Below are 20,092 nucleotides of genomic sequence, written 5' to 3' on the forward strand. Positions count from 1 at the left end.
AATCCTGACATCCAACTCTCCTCTCATGTGTGCTGTTTGCAAGGATGTGTCCAGTAAATATACTAAAAACTTCCTTGAGAAGAAGAGACTGCTTGTGTGAATTGTGTGATCTGACACTGGAGACTATCCAGCAGTTTGCAGCAACACACAGGCAGCGTGAACTCACTTTTATCATAGACAAGTATGACCTCTCACGTGCAACACTTTTCCCAAACATTGCAACTTTAACTTCACCTTAACATATGACGCAATAGTCAAAGCATTTAGTCAGAGGGGTGTGTGTGTGTGTGATTCTGTGTGTGTGTGTGTGTGTCACTGTGTGTGTCATTGTGTGTGTGTGTTGCGGATTCCACTGTCAGAGGCTTGTGAGACGCAGGTAAAGTTTTTGTAAGACAGTTTAGACAGGGTTGGGTACCAACCAATTTCAGACATTGATGACACAAACTATTGACAAACATGGGTGCTATATTTTCAGTATGTTAAAAGTGCATCAAGGTGTGTAAATGCAGTCAAGGATGGAATCTCAGCAAAGAATTGATAAGCTCATTTTCTTCCATTTTTTCAATCAACCCAAGATTTAACTAATTGAAAGGATGGATTAGATATAATTGAGTGCATTGCCACTTGCATGTATCACTGTGTGAAATCCAGCAAATTAAACTGTATTATGAAAGAAATTTTGGAGTCCAGAAAACTTGAATAAACTGCTTAAAATCCAGCAAACTTATTGAAGGCAGTTACAGAAGGCCTGCTCTTTCAAGTTCTACAAAAATAATAATTAACCGTGTTTGAAAACAACTTTTACTGAAAATCCATTGAAATTTAATGAATTTCATGAATCAACAGTATCCAAGTGTCAAAAGAGTGATTTATTCCAATGTTGCTTGATGAAATACAAGATTATTTAATACTTGGATTCCATGTAAAGCACATGGCATATCTCAATCACATAAACATGACTATACCCAAGAAGGCTTTTAATACCTGAACTAAAACAAATCAAGAGATGTCCATGTCACAGCTTTTCCACTGTTTGTGAAAAATTGTAATACCACAATGTTGCATGAGTTATGGTCTCCACCCATGCATGAGCTTATTCTCAAAGCATGAATAAGTTTTTCTTCTCAGGTTTGATATAAGACACATCACCTTCACTAAGTATCTCTGTTGATGACAACAACGTTTGCATGAGGACATGTTATTTTCTTTGAAACCGTGTGACACACAACACGCCCTTCACTTTGGTCTACGTTTAGCTGATTTTATTGAAGTCAGTTTAAATATCCCTGTTCCTTTTTTTTATTTTTTATTTTTCATTAAAGTATATCTAAACTCTTCAAAAATATGTTATGCATTGCTTTTATATTACTTTTGATTTTTCACCCTCATGTCCCAAAAGTGTTTCCAGTATTGTACATGTGCACGCACACACACACACATGCACACACGCATGCATGCATGCACATATATATATATATATATATATATATATATATATATATATATATATATATATTGTTGATATGTGCATTTTGTGTTGTTCTGCCTACAGCAAACGTATTAAGTAATTAACATTGTGTCCTGTATAGTGTATGGATTTAAAGGTATGTTAGCCATAAACTAAGGAAACCACAACCACTCATGGATGATTTTCTTGAAGCATAAACTATAAACCATGAGAAAAAGAATGTGTTACTGTTATGGTTTCAGAGCCAAGGAGACCCATCAGCTGGCAGAGGCCAACCAAGAGAAGAACCAGCGTCTCCGGGAGGCCTTCGGACTTGGGGATTACGTGGACGGCAGTGCCTTTGACCCCAACCGCAAAGCCAAAGAGGAGGCTGCCAAGGCTGTTGCCATGAAGACCAAGAAATATGTGTGAGCATTGTGTAGTGTGCATGGTGAAATGTGTCTTATCTCATTGAGCTGAAAGTTAATATTAATGTGTGCGAGGATTTTTAAGAGTGAGTCTTCATAGCACATCAAGAAACCAGCAAAGATGTGGGAAAATCCCCCACTCTATTACCATAAGCACCTGACTTAGACTGGCTGCAGCCATATGTTATGATTGTGAATGACTTCTTACAGTCTAATGCTGTGCAGTTCTTGACTGGCTCCCACAGTGCTGAAAATTTTAATTCATCTGTGTATAATTCAAATCTTAAACAGCCTATTGAAATTTGATTGACTTTTACGAATTTTTTATTATTTTTTTTTTACTAAATTACTTTGACACAGTGAAAGCGAGAGGTTGATGGTATCAATGTTTTATTTTGCAGTATTGTCCAGAGTTCAGAAGAAGAAGAAAAAGTTGATGATCAGGCACCAGAAAAGAAGAAGAAGAAAAAGAAGTCAAGGTGAGTAAACAAATTCCTCCTCATTGTCAAATTCAAGATGGACACACACAGGCACAGATTCGAGAGACCACAATCAAGATTAGGCTACCTCTGTTGACCTGAAGGATGCTTACTTCCAGGTCCTCATTCACTGGAGGGTGTTGGAGTGGTGGACCTCTTTGCCGCACAGTTCAACAAGAGACTTCCGATTTATGTCTCACCCGTCACAGACCTGGAAGCTTGGGCAGTGGATGGTCTGTCTCTAGACTGGAGCAACCTGATCGCCTACGTGTTTCCCGTCTTACCAGTTCTGTCCAAGGTAGTCTGGAAAGCTAGATTGGAACGCCCACAGCTTATTCTCATGTGCCTAAATGGCCGGCTCGCCCTGGTATGTGGACAGCCTATGAGAAGAGAATTACAGTAGTCCTAGGAACCCAAGGAGATTTCCATTGTGGGACTTATTCCATGTGCTCGATTTCATTTGGTAGGAACCATTTGAGCCTTTGGCCACCATTCCTTTTGACTTCCTCACCCTCAAGACCACTGTTCTTCAGTTGCTGGCCACAGGCCATTGTGGAAGCAAGATACATGGTCTTAGTGGATTGCTTGCACAGAGATGGTTCCATCACTCTGTTTCCTTCCGGAGCTTTTAGCGAAGAACCAGGACCCAAAGGTTCCCTCTACCTTGATGATGATCGGACCCTTGTCCAATATCTTAGCCTGGGAAGATGAAGATAGGCATCTCTGCCCAGTTAGGTGCCTTGTATACAGATGTTCTTCTCAGAGGCATCTTCTCATCTCTTTCAAAGAAAATGACATTTCTGCCAGTACCATTTCTCGCTGGGTTTCCCAGGTCATTCTCAGAGCTTACTCTCAAGCACACAGAGATCTCAGCTGTTTGAATCCCAGAGCACATGAAGTGTGGGCCATTGCCACTTCAGCCACTTTTCAGCACTCTGTTGTAGCATGTCTTTGAGGCAGCCTTCTTGCAGTTTGAGAATCCCTTCATCAGCTCCTACCATAAGGATTTTCATATGACCCAGGCTGATGGTTCCAAGGTGCTATGTCACAGCAATCACAACTGTTATTGTTACAAGGGCTCCCCATGCAAACTAGTAGGCATTGCTCTCTTCCATTTGCTTTGAATTCTGCATCGGTTTGACATGGTACAGTATATGAGACCAAAAAGAGGAGTTTGAATTGTACTCCCTGTTTGGCGATGTATATACTTACTATGTCAAACTCAAATGCCTGCCTGTCTGCCCCGCGGTTTCTGCCATGGTTCACATGGGGCATTTCTTAGTGGCCACGGAATGAGTCATTGCTTGTAGCTGTTAAAGGTGTTTGATTGCCTTAAGTGGACCAGACTTTGTTAGGCATTTTTTCACTGTAAGCCACACAAATTTAGCCAAGCAGGGCAAACTGACAGGCTAGTTTGCATCAGTCTGACATGGTAAGTATATATCACCAAACAGGGAGTATGATTCAAACTCCTCTTTTTTGCCCTTCTGCTTCAGGGTCTTGGGGAAGAAATCCTTGACCAGTACCAGTTACCGGAGATTAGAAAAGAGAGATAAACCACTTGGAGAAATTGCTGAAGCCAGGCAGCCTGCGCCGTGAGACGCATTCATTATTCATGAGCTGCCTTTGCCCCGCCCAAACTAAGGGAAAGCGTCAGTCGAACGCAGTCTCCTGAGTGATTTTATAATTTGGATTACACCTTTTTTCCCTTTTCTGTTTGCTTCATCCCACGCAGATGTCAAACTCAATTTTGTTGTGAATAACATTCCTAAATATTTATATGTATTGGTTACTTTTATTTTCCTATCACCACAGCACCATTTTTCACGAGTCGAAAGATGACCTCCATTGCGGAAAACTATAATATTGGTCTTATCGAGATTCACTGTTTGTTGTAGTCTGTCTGTTTCTTGCTTAAGGGCATTTAATTGATTTTGTAACCCTATGGGTGTGTCAGACAAGAGAACAACATCATCAGCAAATAGCATTAAGAGCAAATCTGTTGAGCCAGGTATCATTTGTATTCCATGTCTCCCCTTCTTTGATAACTCCACTGCTAATTCACCGATGAAAAAGGAAAACAGCTGTGAGCTTAGCATACAATCTTGTTTAACCCCTCTTGGACACTGAAAAAAGTCTGAAAAAATACCTTTGTCACGAACACATACAAGTACAGAATCGTAGATGCTTTTAACAGCCATGTAAAACTCCCGAGAGAGAGAGACAGAGACAGAGACTTAGAGAGAGAGATAGAGCACAATACAACGGTCTGCTCGGGCAACATGAAGCGTTCATATATATATGAATTATATATATGATTATGTACATATGGATAGATTTAGATTTACATACTGATAGATCTATATGAAATTATGTATGTATGTATTCATGTATGTATGTATGTATGTATGTATGTATAGACAGATGTTAGAAGAGAGACAGAGCTGAATATGTGTTTTATGTTTTGATATATATATATATATATATATATATATTTGTTGAAGAAATGGTGATGTAAACCAGAAAGTGTGAAGAAAAAGTAGCGTTACGAAAACGCAGTTCAATAATTTACAACTGTCTCTCTCATGTGCAACATTGCGCTGGGGGGGGGCAGGGGGGGGGAGTTGGTGGTGGGGGGAGCTGCTTTATTTTCTTTTTATATTATCTACATTCAAGCAGATGCAAACGTGCTAAAAACCAAGCAAAAATGAATCGGTTTTCATTGTATACAGCGAATCTTACTACACGTGGGAAATTCCAGGCATAACTTAACTTTCTCTTTACTGCAGCTGAACCGTCAGAACCGACTAGTTTCCTTCGGGTGGGGAAGGAGAGGGTGATTTACCCCCACCCTTCCGCACTGCGTGTGTGCCCCAAAACGGCTTCAGCACTGTTATAGACAGTAAGAAGGGGCCTGCCGCGAGTGGTTTATCTCTCTTTTCTAATCTCCGCAGTTACCAAAGGACGTAATGCATTTAAAAAACAACCAGTTGAAAAAATGAAAAAGGGATGAAAATTGAATATTGCTACTGGGATATCCGCTAGTCTCTTTTTAATATTGTTTCTGGGATATTCACCAATCTCTGTTGTCCATGGTGCAGCAGACACTATCTCTTATTCAGATTTTGATTGGAAAATGTGTCTGAAAAAGGTCTGGGAAAAGGAAGTTTATTTGGCCACGTGTGGGAACCCTATAGCTGTCTGTGAGTGAGGTCATTGGGTTAGGGAGGGATTTGTGATTTGGAGGAAGGTCAGTGGGATTGACAGTTATGGAGATCTCTTTTTCTTTTTTTCCATTTTTGTTGTGTGTGTGTATGACAGGAGTGTGAGCAGCTCACCCAAGAGGAAGGATATGCACAGCAAGAAACGGAAGCACAGCAGGTGGGTGTCATGATGATTGCCTCTGTCAACATTGCACTGTATCCTGTGACTTTGACTGTGTGGGTGCATCTGACAGGGTTATCTTTTCTCCCTTATTTGCTATTCTGTCTAGTGTGTCAGGGTTATCTTTACTCCCTTATTTGCTATTCTGTCTAGTGTGTCAGGGTTATCTTCACTCCCTTATTTGCTATCCTGTCTAGTGTGTCAGGGTTATCTTGACTCCCTTATTTGCTATTCTGTCTAGTGTGTCAGGGTTATCTTTACTCCCTTATTTGCTATCCTGTCTAGTGTGACAGGGTTATCTTTACTCCCTTATTTGCTATTCTGTCTAGTGTGTCAGGGTTATCTTTACTCCCTTATTTGCTATTCTGTCTAGTGTGACAGGGTTATCTTTACTCCCTTATTTGCTGTTCTGTCTAGTGTGTGTGTGTTGGTGCATCTGTCATGTTATCTTTACTCCCTTGTTTGCTGTTCTGGCTATTTAATGTGTAGGAGCATTTGTCAGCGTTATCTTTTCTTCCTTTATTGTGTGTGTGGGTGCATCTGTCAGCACTGTCTTTACTCCTTGACTGCTTCCCTTTTCAGGGTTTGTGGGTGTATCTGTTAAAATTATCTGTACTCTTGGAATTGCCGTTCTGCTTAAAAGTGCGTCTGTTAATGTTATCTGTACTCATTGTGCTTTTCTTGTTCTTGTGGGTGGAACTGTGAACATCATCTGTAGTCCTTGTATTGCTGTTTTGTGCTGTGGGTGCATCTGTTTTCATTGTTCTTGGTATGTTTTTTTTTTCTTCTCTTCTTTTTGATCAGTTCGTGTGCTGCAACTCCCATATTCATCTGCATGCATGAGTGGGCTTTTAAGTGTTTGACAATTTTTATCCTGCTGTAAAGGAAGGCAACCATAGTCTGTCGAGGGGGTTGACTTTGGGAGATTGGGATAAAAATCTCCTTTTTTAACCCGCCAGGCTCCTGTTGTGAAAATGACCCCAGAACCCTCGAGAGTGAAAGTCCAACACCCAAACTGATCAGCTATTGCTCTGTTATTTATTAGTGTGTATATCTGTTTCGTACAGCTTGACTTAGTTAAAAAGTAAGATGAATGTATGATGTTTAGATGACCACAGTAAACAAGACATGAACTGATGAAGGGTCAATAAGATGCAAAGTAAAAGAAGAGTAAAAAAAAAGGAGAAAGCCATAACAACACAGTTTTTCTTATGCTTATAATCATGTGCTTTCTTTCTGCAGGTCTGAGAAGAAATCTAAGAAAAGCAAGAAGAAGGGCAGTAAAAAGTGAGTATCATTTTTGGATTGTCAAGCACAGCAGTGCAGCTGTTTGTTTCTTTGGGGGTGTTTCTTCTGTTTGTTTTGTGCAAATCTCTGGCGCTGTTTATCCCAGCAGTCCGCTGCACAGCTTTACAGGAGTGAAAGTGTGTCCTGAAATTAAAGGGAGATTCTTGACATTTTGCTTTACCTGCACAATGGTTATGCTCGCTGTATCAGTGTAAACATTGTGTTCGTGTTTCTCTTCTTTTTTTTAGTTGTCATTGCGACTTTTCAGCTTGTTTACTTACCAAAAAAAAAACCCAAAAAAACTCACTTGTGGAAGTCATACAAAAGCAGACAAAGAGCTGGAAATTATTTTGTTTGTGATTTCACTAAACAAATTCATTCTAATGGATTAAAATCCCATGCTGTGGATTTAACATGTGCTCATTCTTTTGCCTGCCTCGGGATGTGGGACTTATTCCCTTTTGTTGCACTTTTATATGCCTACAGGATGTATCTCTCACGTCCAGTTTTCATCAGCAATTCTCACTTGATAGTCAAAGGGAAATGACATACTTTGTTTCTCCCTGTCTTTTAGAATGTTTGAAGATTGTTAACATCCCTTGAATTTCTATGGACTGTACTGTATGATTGATAGGCATTGGAAAATTCTGAAGTGACATGCAGACACAGTTGGTCAAAATGGTGTTGTCCAGCAAAGATCAGTCTGGGCTTATCTTTCTCAGGTTTACAGCCTATATAGTTGCTCAGCAAATAGTGAAAGATGTGGACAGTGGAGAAGAAAACCTGAGTAGTGATGAGGGTGTTGGTTCAGGTACAGATATGGCGTATGATGAAAAAAGTTTGCAGGATCAGGAAATACTGAAAGATATGGACAAGTGTGGAAGAAAGCCTGTGCAATGGTGAGGGTGATGATTCAGGTGCAGATCTGGATTGTGATAATAAGTCACAACCCACCTAGTGACACAGAGTGAAAGTAATAGTGATGCTAGTTTTGTGCTGGAGTCTGTGTCTGTAGCATGCCAGGATTAAAGTGACAGTGAACATGAATCAGCTGCAAGCACAAGTGCTGTCATTCTACATGTGTAGCTGGAAAGGGAAGTGGGGGTCAGTCAGGTGCGCCACCAGCAGTGGTGGAAGTGGGAGGCTGTATCAGTTGGCCAGGTGCCAACACATGCTGTCTGGCAAGGTTTTTCTTCCTCAAGCTCTGGTTTAACTACTACTACTTTCTCGTTCGCCTCCCGTTAGATGAGCAGCCCGGTGTCCTCGATGAAGGCTGCCGTCCGTCGCAGCTCCTCCAGGGTGCCATACAGCTTGGCTTCCACTGCTGTGGATGTTGGCCAGTACTTCATCCTGGATGCTGCATGCGTCGTACAGTCTTTAAGGATGTGGTCGGTTGTCATTGGTCCCTCACCACAAGGGCACTCTCCACTCTGTCCAATGCCAAATTTTGTGTGCATGTGGTGGAGCAGGCGGTTGTGTCCAGTCCTCAGGCGGAAGATCTTGATCTGTTCCCGTTGTTCCAGCAAATGGTATCTGTCTTCTGGGTTATATTTGGGGTGCTGGAGGCGCCACTTGATTCCTTGCTGTGCCTTGATGATTGTCTTGATTTCTGTCTGGTTTAACTCTTTGGAGATGCACCGGAGATTCAGCTCAAAGAAGGGAGTATGTGCCACAGGCACCCAACCAAAACAAATTTAACTGGAAATCTTGGAATTATTGCAACTCAGAGACTTGTTAATCTCTTGATTTGTTGGAAATACCCATTCACTTAGATTTAAAAACAACAATAGCAACAATTATACAATGGAATTACAATAACTTTACCATCTGCATAAAGTACAATGTATGAGTATTTATTATGCAGAATTTCAAGGAGATGTCTTTGTATTTGAAGAAGCAGTGCATTTTTTTTTTTTAGGGTGTTTTTATTTTTTTCACTGTTGACTAAGGTGGAAACCCCGAATTTTTCTTAGGCACAAATGACAAAATTTGCGGAATGTTCATCAGGCAAGAGGTTAATATGATGGTGTTTGTGTGTTTACTTGAGAGTTCTGTACTGAAGAAGTTGTCAAGTAATTACACAGTAACAGATATGCGTGATGCATTCTCTAGTTTTGGAAGGAGTGGGTAGGCAGGTGATAGCTCAGATTATGTGTGTGTGTTTGTTGCATATGTGTATGCAAAGCAAACAAACGTGATGCAGTTTGTTGTGGCTGTGTAAGCAAAAGATAACTTACTGAGTGTTGCATTTTGTTGTGGCAGGTCTGTGAAACAGAAGAAACGTAAACAAGAATCTTCCAGTGACTCTTCAGACTCTGATAGCGAGTCGAGCAGTGACAGGTAAAGTAATGTTTCAGTAACCAGGTGTGTAAGCAGATTATATCTTTATAATGAGTGATTGTACTTGACCAGTGTCTCATATGATTCTGGCTCTAAAAATATGCACTAAACATAGTGCTAAGATTTCCCACATTCCAAACGGGGTATTAAAAAAAAAAAAGGATTTTGAAAAATTGTAGTTTGTGCATTCATAAGGTATATGAAATTCTGTAATTTGCTGCACAAAATATTGTTTAATGCAAGACCAGTTGAAAGATTACAATGTGGTGTGACTACTCAGTAATTAACCATTTATTGATTAAATTGAACATTTTATTGCTTATAACATACAAAAGGCCTTTCTTTTATTGAGAATGAGCATATCTTTAATCTAATGACTAACTGAACTGCACCTGTCATGTTTCCTTAAACGAAATAATCATCATATATTGTACATTTAGAAACTGAGCATAGTGATTTACACCATGTTGAGTCAGTTCTTATTCTTGCAGTGACTCTGAAGCCAGTGTGAAAGAGACAAAGAAAGCAGCAAAGAACAGAGAGCGATCTCCTGAACGTAGAGACAAAACCTCTCATGCTGCTAAACATGATTCATCTTCAGACAGCAATTCACATAGGTGAGGGGATGTGGAGCAGGCTGGAGATTCCACAGCCTGTAATCTGAAATCAGAGTTTGGGTGGTAGCAGTTTCTTTTGCCATTTTTGCAATGAAGAAGCAGTTTGCGATAGAAACATACACACACACACACACACACACACACACACGTACGTACGTATGTATATACACAAACACACACACACACACATTTTTATTTAAGATTTTTTTTCCAACTCTTTTTAGAAAGTTTTTGTTTTAAATAACACAGAAAACTGTCTGATGTCAGATTTTTTTTTTCCCCTTTTATTGTTAATCCTTTGAGCCCTGTACACCGCTTTACCAGTGGTGGGGACGGGTGGCATAATGCCTGGCCACCGGTTGAGCGGTGCGTAAACACTTCTGTCGTGTTTTGCTATTGGTTGACTTATATTGAAGAGCCAGTCAGAAAAACCGTAATATTCTGACGTCAGCGAACGCAGTACCAACATTGCCACGCCTTTTCACTGTGTTTTGTGCATGTGCTTTGGATAAAAAAGATCGATGTCTACCATGAAGCGTGTCTCAACCTGACACGCCTCCTTTGATCAACTGATTCTGCATGCTCAGATTCATTTTCAACATCACTATCTGTAGCAAAATCATCTGATTCGAATTCCACCTCACTATCAGAGTAATCATTGTCATACTCTACTTCCGATAAATCATCAAGCATATCAATTACTTGCTGCATTGTGTACAGTTGTTTTCTCACACATTTTGTCCCCGATTTCTGCTCTGACGGGCCAGGTTGAGACTGCACGCTTCAAGTGTTTACGCACCGCTCAACTGGTGGCCGGGCATTATGTCATTTTTCTCTGCCACCGGTAAAGTGGTGGTCAGGGCTCAAAGGGTTTAATACCAATTATTTGCAAATTTTGGCTCAGGAGCTCAGGCAGAAGGGTTAAAATTGCTCAGGAACTCAGGGCTCAAAGGGTTAAGAGAGGAATGGGGGGGTGGAGGGAGGGGGGAAATTGCTATGGCAGGATGACAGTTGCTAAAAGGCAAAAAATGTTGGTATAATGTGTGGCTGATATTTGTATTATCAGGATGATACATTGTGTCACTCCATTCACCTTATTCTGTAAGATGGTGATGAGAAGCAAGGCTGCCAGCTATGTTACTCTATATTCATGTCATTTGAGTTGGTTTCATGACATGGTTCTTGTTATTCTTGATTCCTTGAATTTCACAATAGATCAAACATTTTATTAAGCATACCTGTTTTGGAGCAGATGCAAGAGTGAGCAAGCATAAAATCCCACTGGCTTTGGTTTGGGAAAACTGCCATTTTCATTAAGATTGTGTGTAAGGATATATTTGTGTGTGTGTTTGTGTGACAATAAACTAGCCTACACATATGTGCAATCACTCCATGTTTCAGATCCAAAAAGCGCAATGGCATTAAGTCTCCAGCCACTGAAAAACGGCGGCGCCTTGACAGTCGCAGTCTCAGCTACTCTCCAGCAAGGAGAGATCCCTCTCCACTTCGAAGAAGCAGGCGTGACAGAGAGCAACGCAGAGAGCGACCCAGAGAGCATTCCAGAGAGCGACCCAGAGACCAGTCCAGAGAGCGACCCAGAGAAGAGTCCAGAGAGAGATTCAGAGACACAAGGTCAGATTGCTTTTGTTCTTAGGTTGTATATCTGTGTGTTCTGCTTTTCAACTTCATGGTCAGTAAATATAGTGTAAAATGATCAAAATATTCTTGGACATGTGTTCTTGTCATAGCTGGACTCTCACCATGAATGTATGTATCCACGCACTAGAAAGCAGATAGTGGTGTACTTCAGTTTGCACTTGTGAACATTGGCAGAGAGTGACTCGGTGAACCAAATCACGGGCATAATGTCCGAGTGGTAAAAGCATTGGACTGTCAATCTAAGGGTGTGGGGTTAAAATCTCGATAACTGCGCCTGGTGGGTAAAGGGTGGAGATTTTTCCAATCTCCCATGTCAGCATATGTGCATACCTGCTAGTGATTGAACTCCATTCATGTGTATACGCACACAGAAGATCAAATACCCATGTTAAAGATCCTGTAATCCATGTCAGCGTTCAGTGGGTTATGGAAACAAGAACATAACCAGCATAACCCACCCGAAAACGGAGTATGGCTGCCTACATGGTGGGGTAAATGAACTGAATTGTCTGTGCAAACTCTGGCAGGGGTCTGACATTCCTGTCCTGTGCAAACTACTATCCACCTATGCAGAGAAAATGAAAGTAGCTACAACCGATAACCTGCCGGAAGTAGGTAACCTCTCCTTTGCCCCCCCTAACTAGCGCCCTCTTTTTCCGGCAGCCATCATAACTCCTGTTCCTGTGCTCTTCATATGGCTAAGTTTTTTTTCGTATTTTCTGTCTGTCTGTCGATTCTCTGGCATTCTGGTTTTTTCTCAGAGTATGTCTTCAACCAGGTCACATAATTATATAGCTCGATTGGGCAGTCGCGCTAAAATTAAGGCGCGATCACAATCGATTCGCTGACACTCTGGGCCCTCTACTCATGGCCCTCTCAACAACGCCAGCCTGCCGCCTCCTCCACTTCCTCCGCTCCCTCCGGTCGACTCCAGACCTCCATCACCTCCTACACCTCCTCTGGTGACTTCTAGAGGTTTGTTGCCCCATACTTGTCAGTGCTGCCTTTAATGCCATTTTTATCGATCTGTAAACGCACTCGACGCGATCCGCGTTTTCTCGGCCCTGCCAGTCGGCAGTGCACGAGTCGATCTCTATCTCTTTACTCATACCCACAGTTGCTCCAATGGAATGTGCCACGATCCCTTTGGGGAAACAACATCATATGCTTGCTTTGGATCCGCAAGCTAGACTGGGCCCTATGTGCGATGCGTCCGTGGTGGCGACCGTGACATCGGATCACGCGACCCCCCACGTGGCATGCCTCGACCGTCTTGGATCCAGTGGTGACTGAGGTGCATAGGGATGCCCTCCCCATACGTAGGGAGGAAGGTGGACCACTAGGGGACACGCTCGCCCACACGCGTGCACCCTCTCCCTTGTCCGGAGCGCCCGATCCAAGGGAGGCAACTCCTGTTTCGGCACCCTTGCCAGTGACAGCCGCAGTTATTTCCCTTGCAACAGCACTGCTCCTCACCTACAGTGTGCATGCGTGCACAGTCCCACCAAGCTATGTGGTGATGACCCCATCTGCCACACCACCGGTTGCTGCTGTTTCCCATCCACTAATGGCGTCTCAGCAAGCTGCTCAACCAAACAACCAGCAACTCATTGTTAACTTGCTGCAGCAGTTATGCACCACTCTGCTTCCTGGTGCCACACCTTGTGCCTGCACCGCCCCTTGCCCACAGAGAAGGTACGTACACGGCCCACTGAACTTCGACAGTGCTGGTTTCTTCTGCCCCATCGCCTAACTCTGCTGTTACCCAGACTAATATCGGCACTTTCACGTCAGAGTGCCTCTTGATAACTCGATCCTGCCACTCGGCAGTGCTCGGGCTGATCTTGTCTATCCCTTTATCCGTCAACACACATCAGCTGAACGTCAGTCCTCTCGGAGGAGCTATTTGCGCCTTTCATTAACACAGCTTTGCACAGCAACTGCACCCCAATCCTATTACCATTCTTTTCTTGTTATACACAATAACAGGAAATAAATCACAATATTTCCCTTTCTATTCTTTTTGATATATTATCAAAATCAGCAACAACGACCCCCGCCCCCCCTCCCCCGATATCCGATATCTTGCTACATTTATACACAATTCTATTTACACTTATAGATGTATACTTATCCCTCGGTATACACGTGTATGCGCTTACGGGATAGGTTCATACGATATTCATATTAACATGTACAGTTATATTTCTATCTCTATTCATTGACATCTATTCATGGAGATTCCCTACATAGCAATATAGGCACACTTGCATTTGCGTCATTCTGTACACAATGCCCAGAACTCTCTGCGTCTACATACTGGCACATTATTCATATGTGTATGTACATCTCTTATATATAGGTGCATACACAGATTCCTTTCCATTACTGATTATGCACACTTACCAATTTACTTGGGTATATCTGTGCACGCTACACGTATGCTTATACAGCCACTTATTTCTTGTGACTCAGTCTCTTGTCATTGGCATATTCCTGACATCGTCACTTGAGTTGTTTATAATCCCTTTGCACATATATGTATTTATGTTCATAAATTCATCCCTGTGGTGGTGGTGTGTCCATCGAGAGATCGATGATGACCATCGTTGTCATCCAGCTGGGGGATGGGGGGAGGGTGGTGGTGGGGTGGGGGGGAGGATGCTCATGAATCTATCTGTGAATGCGCAGATGGCTGAATAGTCCAATCTGTGCACGAAATGTTCGCTGACAGTTGGGGCAGACAAAGACAGGCATATCATTGTCAGGGAGCTTGTTTGCCCGTGACTTTCTGGCCTGCCTCTTCTGAACAGCTGCAGCAGTCCTGTTGGCCTTCCACAGTCCCTCTCTACTCACGGTGTCGAAGGCCTTAGTGAGGTCGACATAGGTGGAGAACAGATCAGCATTTTGCTCCTGACATTTCTCTTGCAGCTGCCTTGCAGCAGACACCATGTCGGTGGTTCTGTGCTCTTTCCGGAATCCACATTGGCTCTCAGGCAAATGACCTTGGTCAAGGTGTGCTGTGAGGCGGTTTAGTAGGATCCTGGCAAGTATCTTGCCTGCGATGGAGAGCAAGGAAATGCCCCGATGGTTATCACAGGCTTGCCGGTTCCCCTTTCGCTTGTACAAGTGAATGATAGATCCTTTGAAATCCTGGGGGATCGTCTCTTCTTTCCACATGAGTGAGTACAGCTGATGGAGCTTCTCAGTCAGCACAGTGCCTCCATCCTTGTAGACCTCTGCTGCTATGGAGTCTGAGCCAGGTGCTTTGCCACTGGATAGCAGACGGATTGCTTTCTGGGTCTCAAGAAGTGTTGGCGGATCGTCCAGTGCTTCGTTGATGGGGACTTGTGGGAGACGGTCTATGGCTTCATCATTTATGGAGGAAGGGCGATTTAAGACACTGTTGAAGTGCTCAGCCCAGCGTTCGAGAATTTTCTCCTTCTCGGTGATCAAGGTATTCCCATCTGCACTGAGGAGGGGGGATGATCCTGAGGATGTGGGGCCGTAGACTTCTTTTAAGGCATCATAGAACCTCTTCATATTGTGCCTGTCAGCATATCCCTGGATCTCATCAGCTTTGTCACTCAGCCACTTATCCTGCATCTGGCGTAACTTTTGCTGAACAGTCCTGCGGATGGCATCGTACGCATCCTTTTTTGATGTGGACTTTGGGTTGCTCAGGTAGGCTTGATGCAGACGGCGTTTCTCATCCAGAAGCTGCTTGATTTCATCACAGTTTTCATCAAACCAGTCTTTGTGCTTTCTGGTCATGGGTCCCAGGGTCTCTGAAGCTGTACTATAGATCAGCTCACGCAGGGTCCTCCAGTCAGACTCCACATTCTGGTTGTCCAGAGAGGCGGATTCCAGACGATCTTCCAGCAGCTCCACAAAGGACTGTTTGATGGTGATGTTATTCAGCTTAGCAATGTTGAGCTGTTTTGGAGCCTTCTGGCCTTGGGGGCGTCTCTTGGGCTGGATTCGAATATTCAGCTTCGAGACTACAAGGCGATGGTCTGTCCAACACTCGGCGCTGCACATGGTCTTTGTTACACGTACATCTTGCCTATCCCTTTTCCTGACGATGACGTAATCGATGAGATGCCAATGCTTTGAGCGTGGGTGCATCCATGACGTCCTGTTACGGGAATGGAGGCAGAAAACTGTGTTGGTTATCAGCAGTTCATGCTCTGCACAAGTCTGAAGCAAAAGCAATCTATTTGGGTTGCAGTGGCCCACACCGTGCTTTCCAATCACTCCATCCCAGGAGATGTAGTCAGAGCCAACTCTAGCATTGAAGTCCCCAAGAATGATGAGCTTGTCTGCTTTAGGGATAGCAGCAATGACAGAGTGAAGGTCCTCGTAGAACTTCGCCTTCACTTCATCCGGGTTGGTCATGGTTGGGGCGTAGGCACTGACAATGGTGAGGTGCTTCTGGCCAGATGCCAGTGGGAGTTTCATGGTCATAAGCCTATCGTTGACTCCCTTTGGGATTCGAGCTAGCTTGCTGACAAGTGCTGTTTTTACTGCAAAACCAATGCCAGCCTCACGTCGCTCTTCGCTTCCTCGTCCACTCCAGAAGGTGTAACCAGATCCCCGTTCACAGAGCTTGCCTTCGCCTGCAAGCCGAGTCTCACTCAAGGCTGTGATGTCAATGTTGTATCTGGCGAGTTCGGATGCAACTAGTGCTGTTCTCCTTTGGGGTCTGTCCGCGTTATCTCTGTCCAGGAGAGTCCTTATGTTCCAAGCACCAATGGTGAGAGGAACGATCCTTGTTTTTTTTTCTTTTCTTTCTTTTTGTTTCGACCGCTGATGTAGGGTCCCCGCCAGCCGCGGTATGCTGGCCAGGGTGATATGGAGCAGGCAATTTTTAGGGCACCTTTTCTAGCCCCTTCCTCATGCCAGGGAGGTGAGCAGTGAATTCCTAAAGAGGGCTGCTCAGATGCTCAGACGGCTGCCGAGCTCCATCGCTGCTCCTGTCGACGAAGAACGACCCTATGGCCTGAGCCGCCTGCGTGCAGGTCTGCGGCTGCGACTGCCAGTGTACCCACACCTGTCGTTTCGTCGCTCGCCTGTCGCCACAGGACTTGGGGGTGATGAAATGATGAAGGATGAAAGGTCATTTTGGATGACTGATGACTTGCGCGATGAGTTTGTTTAAAGTGAAGAGGAGTTGCGCAACGTCGACCTCACTCTCTCGTCCGGGTCCACCAATTTCCAGTGGCAAGACTAAGTCGAGACGACTGGAGGATGAGCACAGATGCAGTGGATGACCAAGATATCCTTTCGGTGTCTCATCTTGCTCTCTGCACTCCACAGTGCGTTGCTGTAACCGCCTTCCTCTCCGTTGAACCGATAGGTTTCTTCCGCAGATTCTGCCGGATCCAGACTTCGCATGCACGGGTAGACACACCCCGGGGGCCAACTGCGTGTGGCATGCACACAGCACAGTGGAGCTAGATGGCCGTCAGTGGCTCTCCTGAGCCGACGCCCTTTTATGGATCTCCATAAGGGTGTCTAGCCACCCGCCTCACCAGTCCCGGAAGGGAGCAGTGGGAGTGCCGGTTTAGTCGCCGGCAACCCGACCCTGAACAGGTTGTACTGGATTACAGGTTACCAGTAGCAGATCTAATGACCTGACCCATCCCTACCTTGCTTTTGGAGGACGACTGCACTCACAGACAAAACTGCGTCATTCACGCCTGAATGTATGCTCCTTCACATGTCAGTAGTGGCTGGTCCTTAGGGACCCACACACACTCCCTTCCCACCCACAGGGCTAAGGATGCCCTCTCTTGGTGCAAGGAGGGACAAGACAACCTAACTCATTTGCCTACAACAATCACCCACAGGGCTAGAGATGCCCTGACCTGGTACAAGGAGGGATGAGGCAGTCCAACTTAGAGGTGTCACTCCGGACACACATGCCCTTCATTCCTCCAAGTTTGTAAGGCATCCCTTCTTCTCCCCTTTGCCTACAACAACCCTTGGTTTGTATCACTGTGGTTGTGACAACAGCTCCACACGGGCCCTACATCCTAGCCAGCCCTCCCATGTAGGGGTGTCTGTCTTTGCCTTCCAAGTTTTAGCAGGCCCAAAAACTGCCCACTGGGCAGGAGACAAAAACCCTAAGTCCATCTCTTCCACTCCTCACTAGTAGCGGAAGGCCTGGGTAATAATTGTTTTCCGCTATACTCAGGAGAAAGGCATATTGACGAGGACGGATGCGTCTCACAAAGCACAACAAACCGTTCATTAGCCACAGGGGTGTACCTTTCTGCCCACTCATACCAGCACGGCAGATGCCGCATTCAAGCACATTAGTTCGCCCCATCATCTTGCTTGAACAGAGATCCAGCATCAACGTCTCAAACAATTGGCATTCGAAAGCACTTTCTGCACTTGGTCTTCCCTGCCCGATTCTTTCAGCCTCAACACACAACCACTGCTGTAGTTACAGATGGGCATTCCTTCTCAAGCACTGTCTTTCCAATGAGACACTTCCAGGGGTTTCTAGCCTAGACAGGTTATCCCATCATGGAGCCCGGAGTCTGTGCTGTGCAGACTGCGTACGGGGCACACTTTTTTTTACTCATTCTTACTTGTTGAAGGGGGAGGAGGCCCCTCAATGCATTCCCTGTGACGAGCCTCTCACCGTGAAACACGTGCTCCTTGACTGTTGGGATCTGCATGACGTTAGACGCAGACATTACACGGCGGTTTCTTTGAAGACTTTGTTTCGTGATGTCCCTCCGTGGGCGCTGATGGACTTCTTAAAAGAAGTGAACCTTTTTAACCAGATTTGAAGGTTTTAAACTATGGAAGTTTTTTTTTAAACCTTGGAGTGGAAAGTTTGAAGTGGTGACTCGTTTTAATTGGTTGTTTTTTTATCCTTGTAGTAGTTATTGACGCGGCGATAGCCTTGAGATGGCCTTAGTGGTCGGCGAGGCTCTAAGCACCATAATTTCATTTCATTTCATTTCATCATGGAGCCCCAGCCTGTAGTCAAGGGCCTGTCAGAGGATGACTTTGTTGTCACTTTGGGAGAAAGCACCATGTCTTTCAGACAAACGGTTGCCCCACAAGACCCCGTCACATCCTTACGGCTTCCTTACATTCAAGCACACAGCAGCTGTTTCCTGATTTACCCATGTTGATTGATTGGTGTCCTCCTAGGACATTGACCAATAGAACAGCAGAGGAGGCAACTGCTGTCCCGACTATTCGGGCTGGAATCTGATTATACAAATTATAGTAGAGAGTGTTTTGCCCAAGTTGCATCCCCACTCCCTCGATCAAGAGGGCCTTTGGACTCACCATTGGGACGGATCCCAAAGGCTAGTTAGCCCCCAAGTCTACAGCACTAAGTCCCAGTGCAATTTGACTTCTAGTGTGAGAAACATAGTCCTTCATGAAAGACTAAGCTGCAAATGATTTCCCTTTGCAATTAAGAAACCACTCATAATACAGCTCTGACTTTGCTGTTGGCCATACTGAAAACGTATGTCAGATCAGTGATTTGATGTAAATGGCCAGTACAACACATCTAGAGCCACTTTTCTCCCTGCCCCCGTCCCGCTCCATCCCAGACTTAGTGCGCACCACACACAGCCAGAGGCCTGTCATGGATCTCGTCCCCTTTCCCACTAAAGAACCTTCAGCGAAAATTTTCTCCATGGAAACCCTGTTCCATTAGGAATTCCACCACAGAATGAGACTCAGTGACCTGAAGGCAGATGAAGTGCACTCCCACAGCCTGATCCATCCCAGCCATTGACTGCCAACAACTTTCTGCAGGTTGCTCCAACATGCCACACTCAGGTAGAGAAGCTGCCAAGCCTTCCGTATGCCCCTTTGTGATGGTACCTACCAGGGCAGTACCAGGGCAATTACACAGCCTTGTCCCAGAGACACCAGGGACCTCAAGTCTCTTGTTGCCAAATGTCTGCCATTCTGTGCATAGGCAACATGCCAGTGCTGTTTCTTGGCAGTGACAAAAAAGTGGCGGGGAAGCCCCATCGCCTGTCAGCTCGCATGGAGGAGCTCTACAGTTCTGGCTGTCACGCCGAAGGCAAACCCAACATGGTGGCCTACCTCTGTCTCGTGCCACAGTTTCCTTCAAACACATATATCACTTCCACTACCGGCCCACAGCCAATGTGGAATCATCAGATCAAACCACATGTGCACCTTGCATTGACGCTCAACCGCGCTCAAGTGAGACAACCCTATAGGGTACGTGTTTCCTTCCCTTCCTTGGATTCGAAGGGCTCTCAGTAAAGTGTGGATTCAACACACTGACCCGATTTTCTTTGCACTACATTTATCAGCACAGCTGTGGTCCACAGACCTCAGTCTTCTTTGCCCGCACCAATATCCTTAGGTGACACAGTACACTCTACCTTCATTGAATTCTACTTCAGGGACGTCTATCGCTTTAGGGATGATGGC

General features: G+C 44.5%; 1 protein-coding gene across 2 annotated transcripts in view; it reads left to right on the top strand.

Moving 5' to 3' along the window:
• LOC143288473 (uncharacterized) overlaps window positions 1-20,092 on the top strand; it is a 44,112-nt gene that overhangs the window by 14,240 nt on the left and 9,780 nt on the right. Inside the window, exons 4-10 of one of the 2 annotated variants that reach the window (XM_076597000.1) lie at window positions 1,711-1,875; window positions 2,277-2,354; window positions 5,676-5,735; window positions 6,981-7,025; window positions 9,288-9,365; window positions 9,857-9,982; window positions 11,384-11,614. In XM_076597000.1, coding sequence (XP_076453115.1) covers window positions 1,711-1,875; window positions 2,277-2,354; window positions 5,676-5,735; window positions 6,981-7,025; window positions 9,288-9,365; window positions 9,857-9,982; window positions 11,384-11,614 — 783 coding nt within the window. The remainder of the gene's footprint in view (window positions 1-1,710; window positions 1,876-2,276; window positions 2,355-5,675; window positions 5,736-6,980; window positions 7,026-9,287; window positions 9,366-9,856; window positions 9,983-11,383; window positions 11,615-20,092) is intronic. The other variant, XM_076597001.1, reaches the window with a different exon arrangement.

This window comes from Babylonia areolata, chromosome 12, assembly GCF_041734735.1.
Source record: "Babylonia areolata isolate BAREFJ2019XMU chromosome 12, ASM4173473v1, whole genome shotgun sequence".
NCBI classification, from domain to species: domain Eukaryota; kingdom Metazoa; phylum Mollusca; class Gastropoda; order Neogastropoda; family Buccinidae; genus Babylonia; species Babylonia areolata.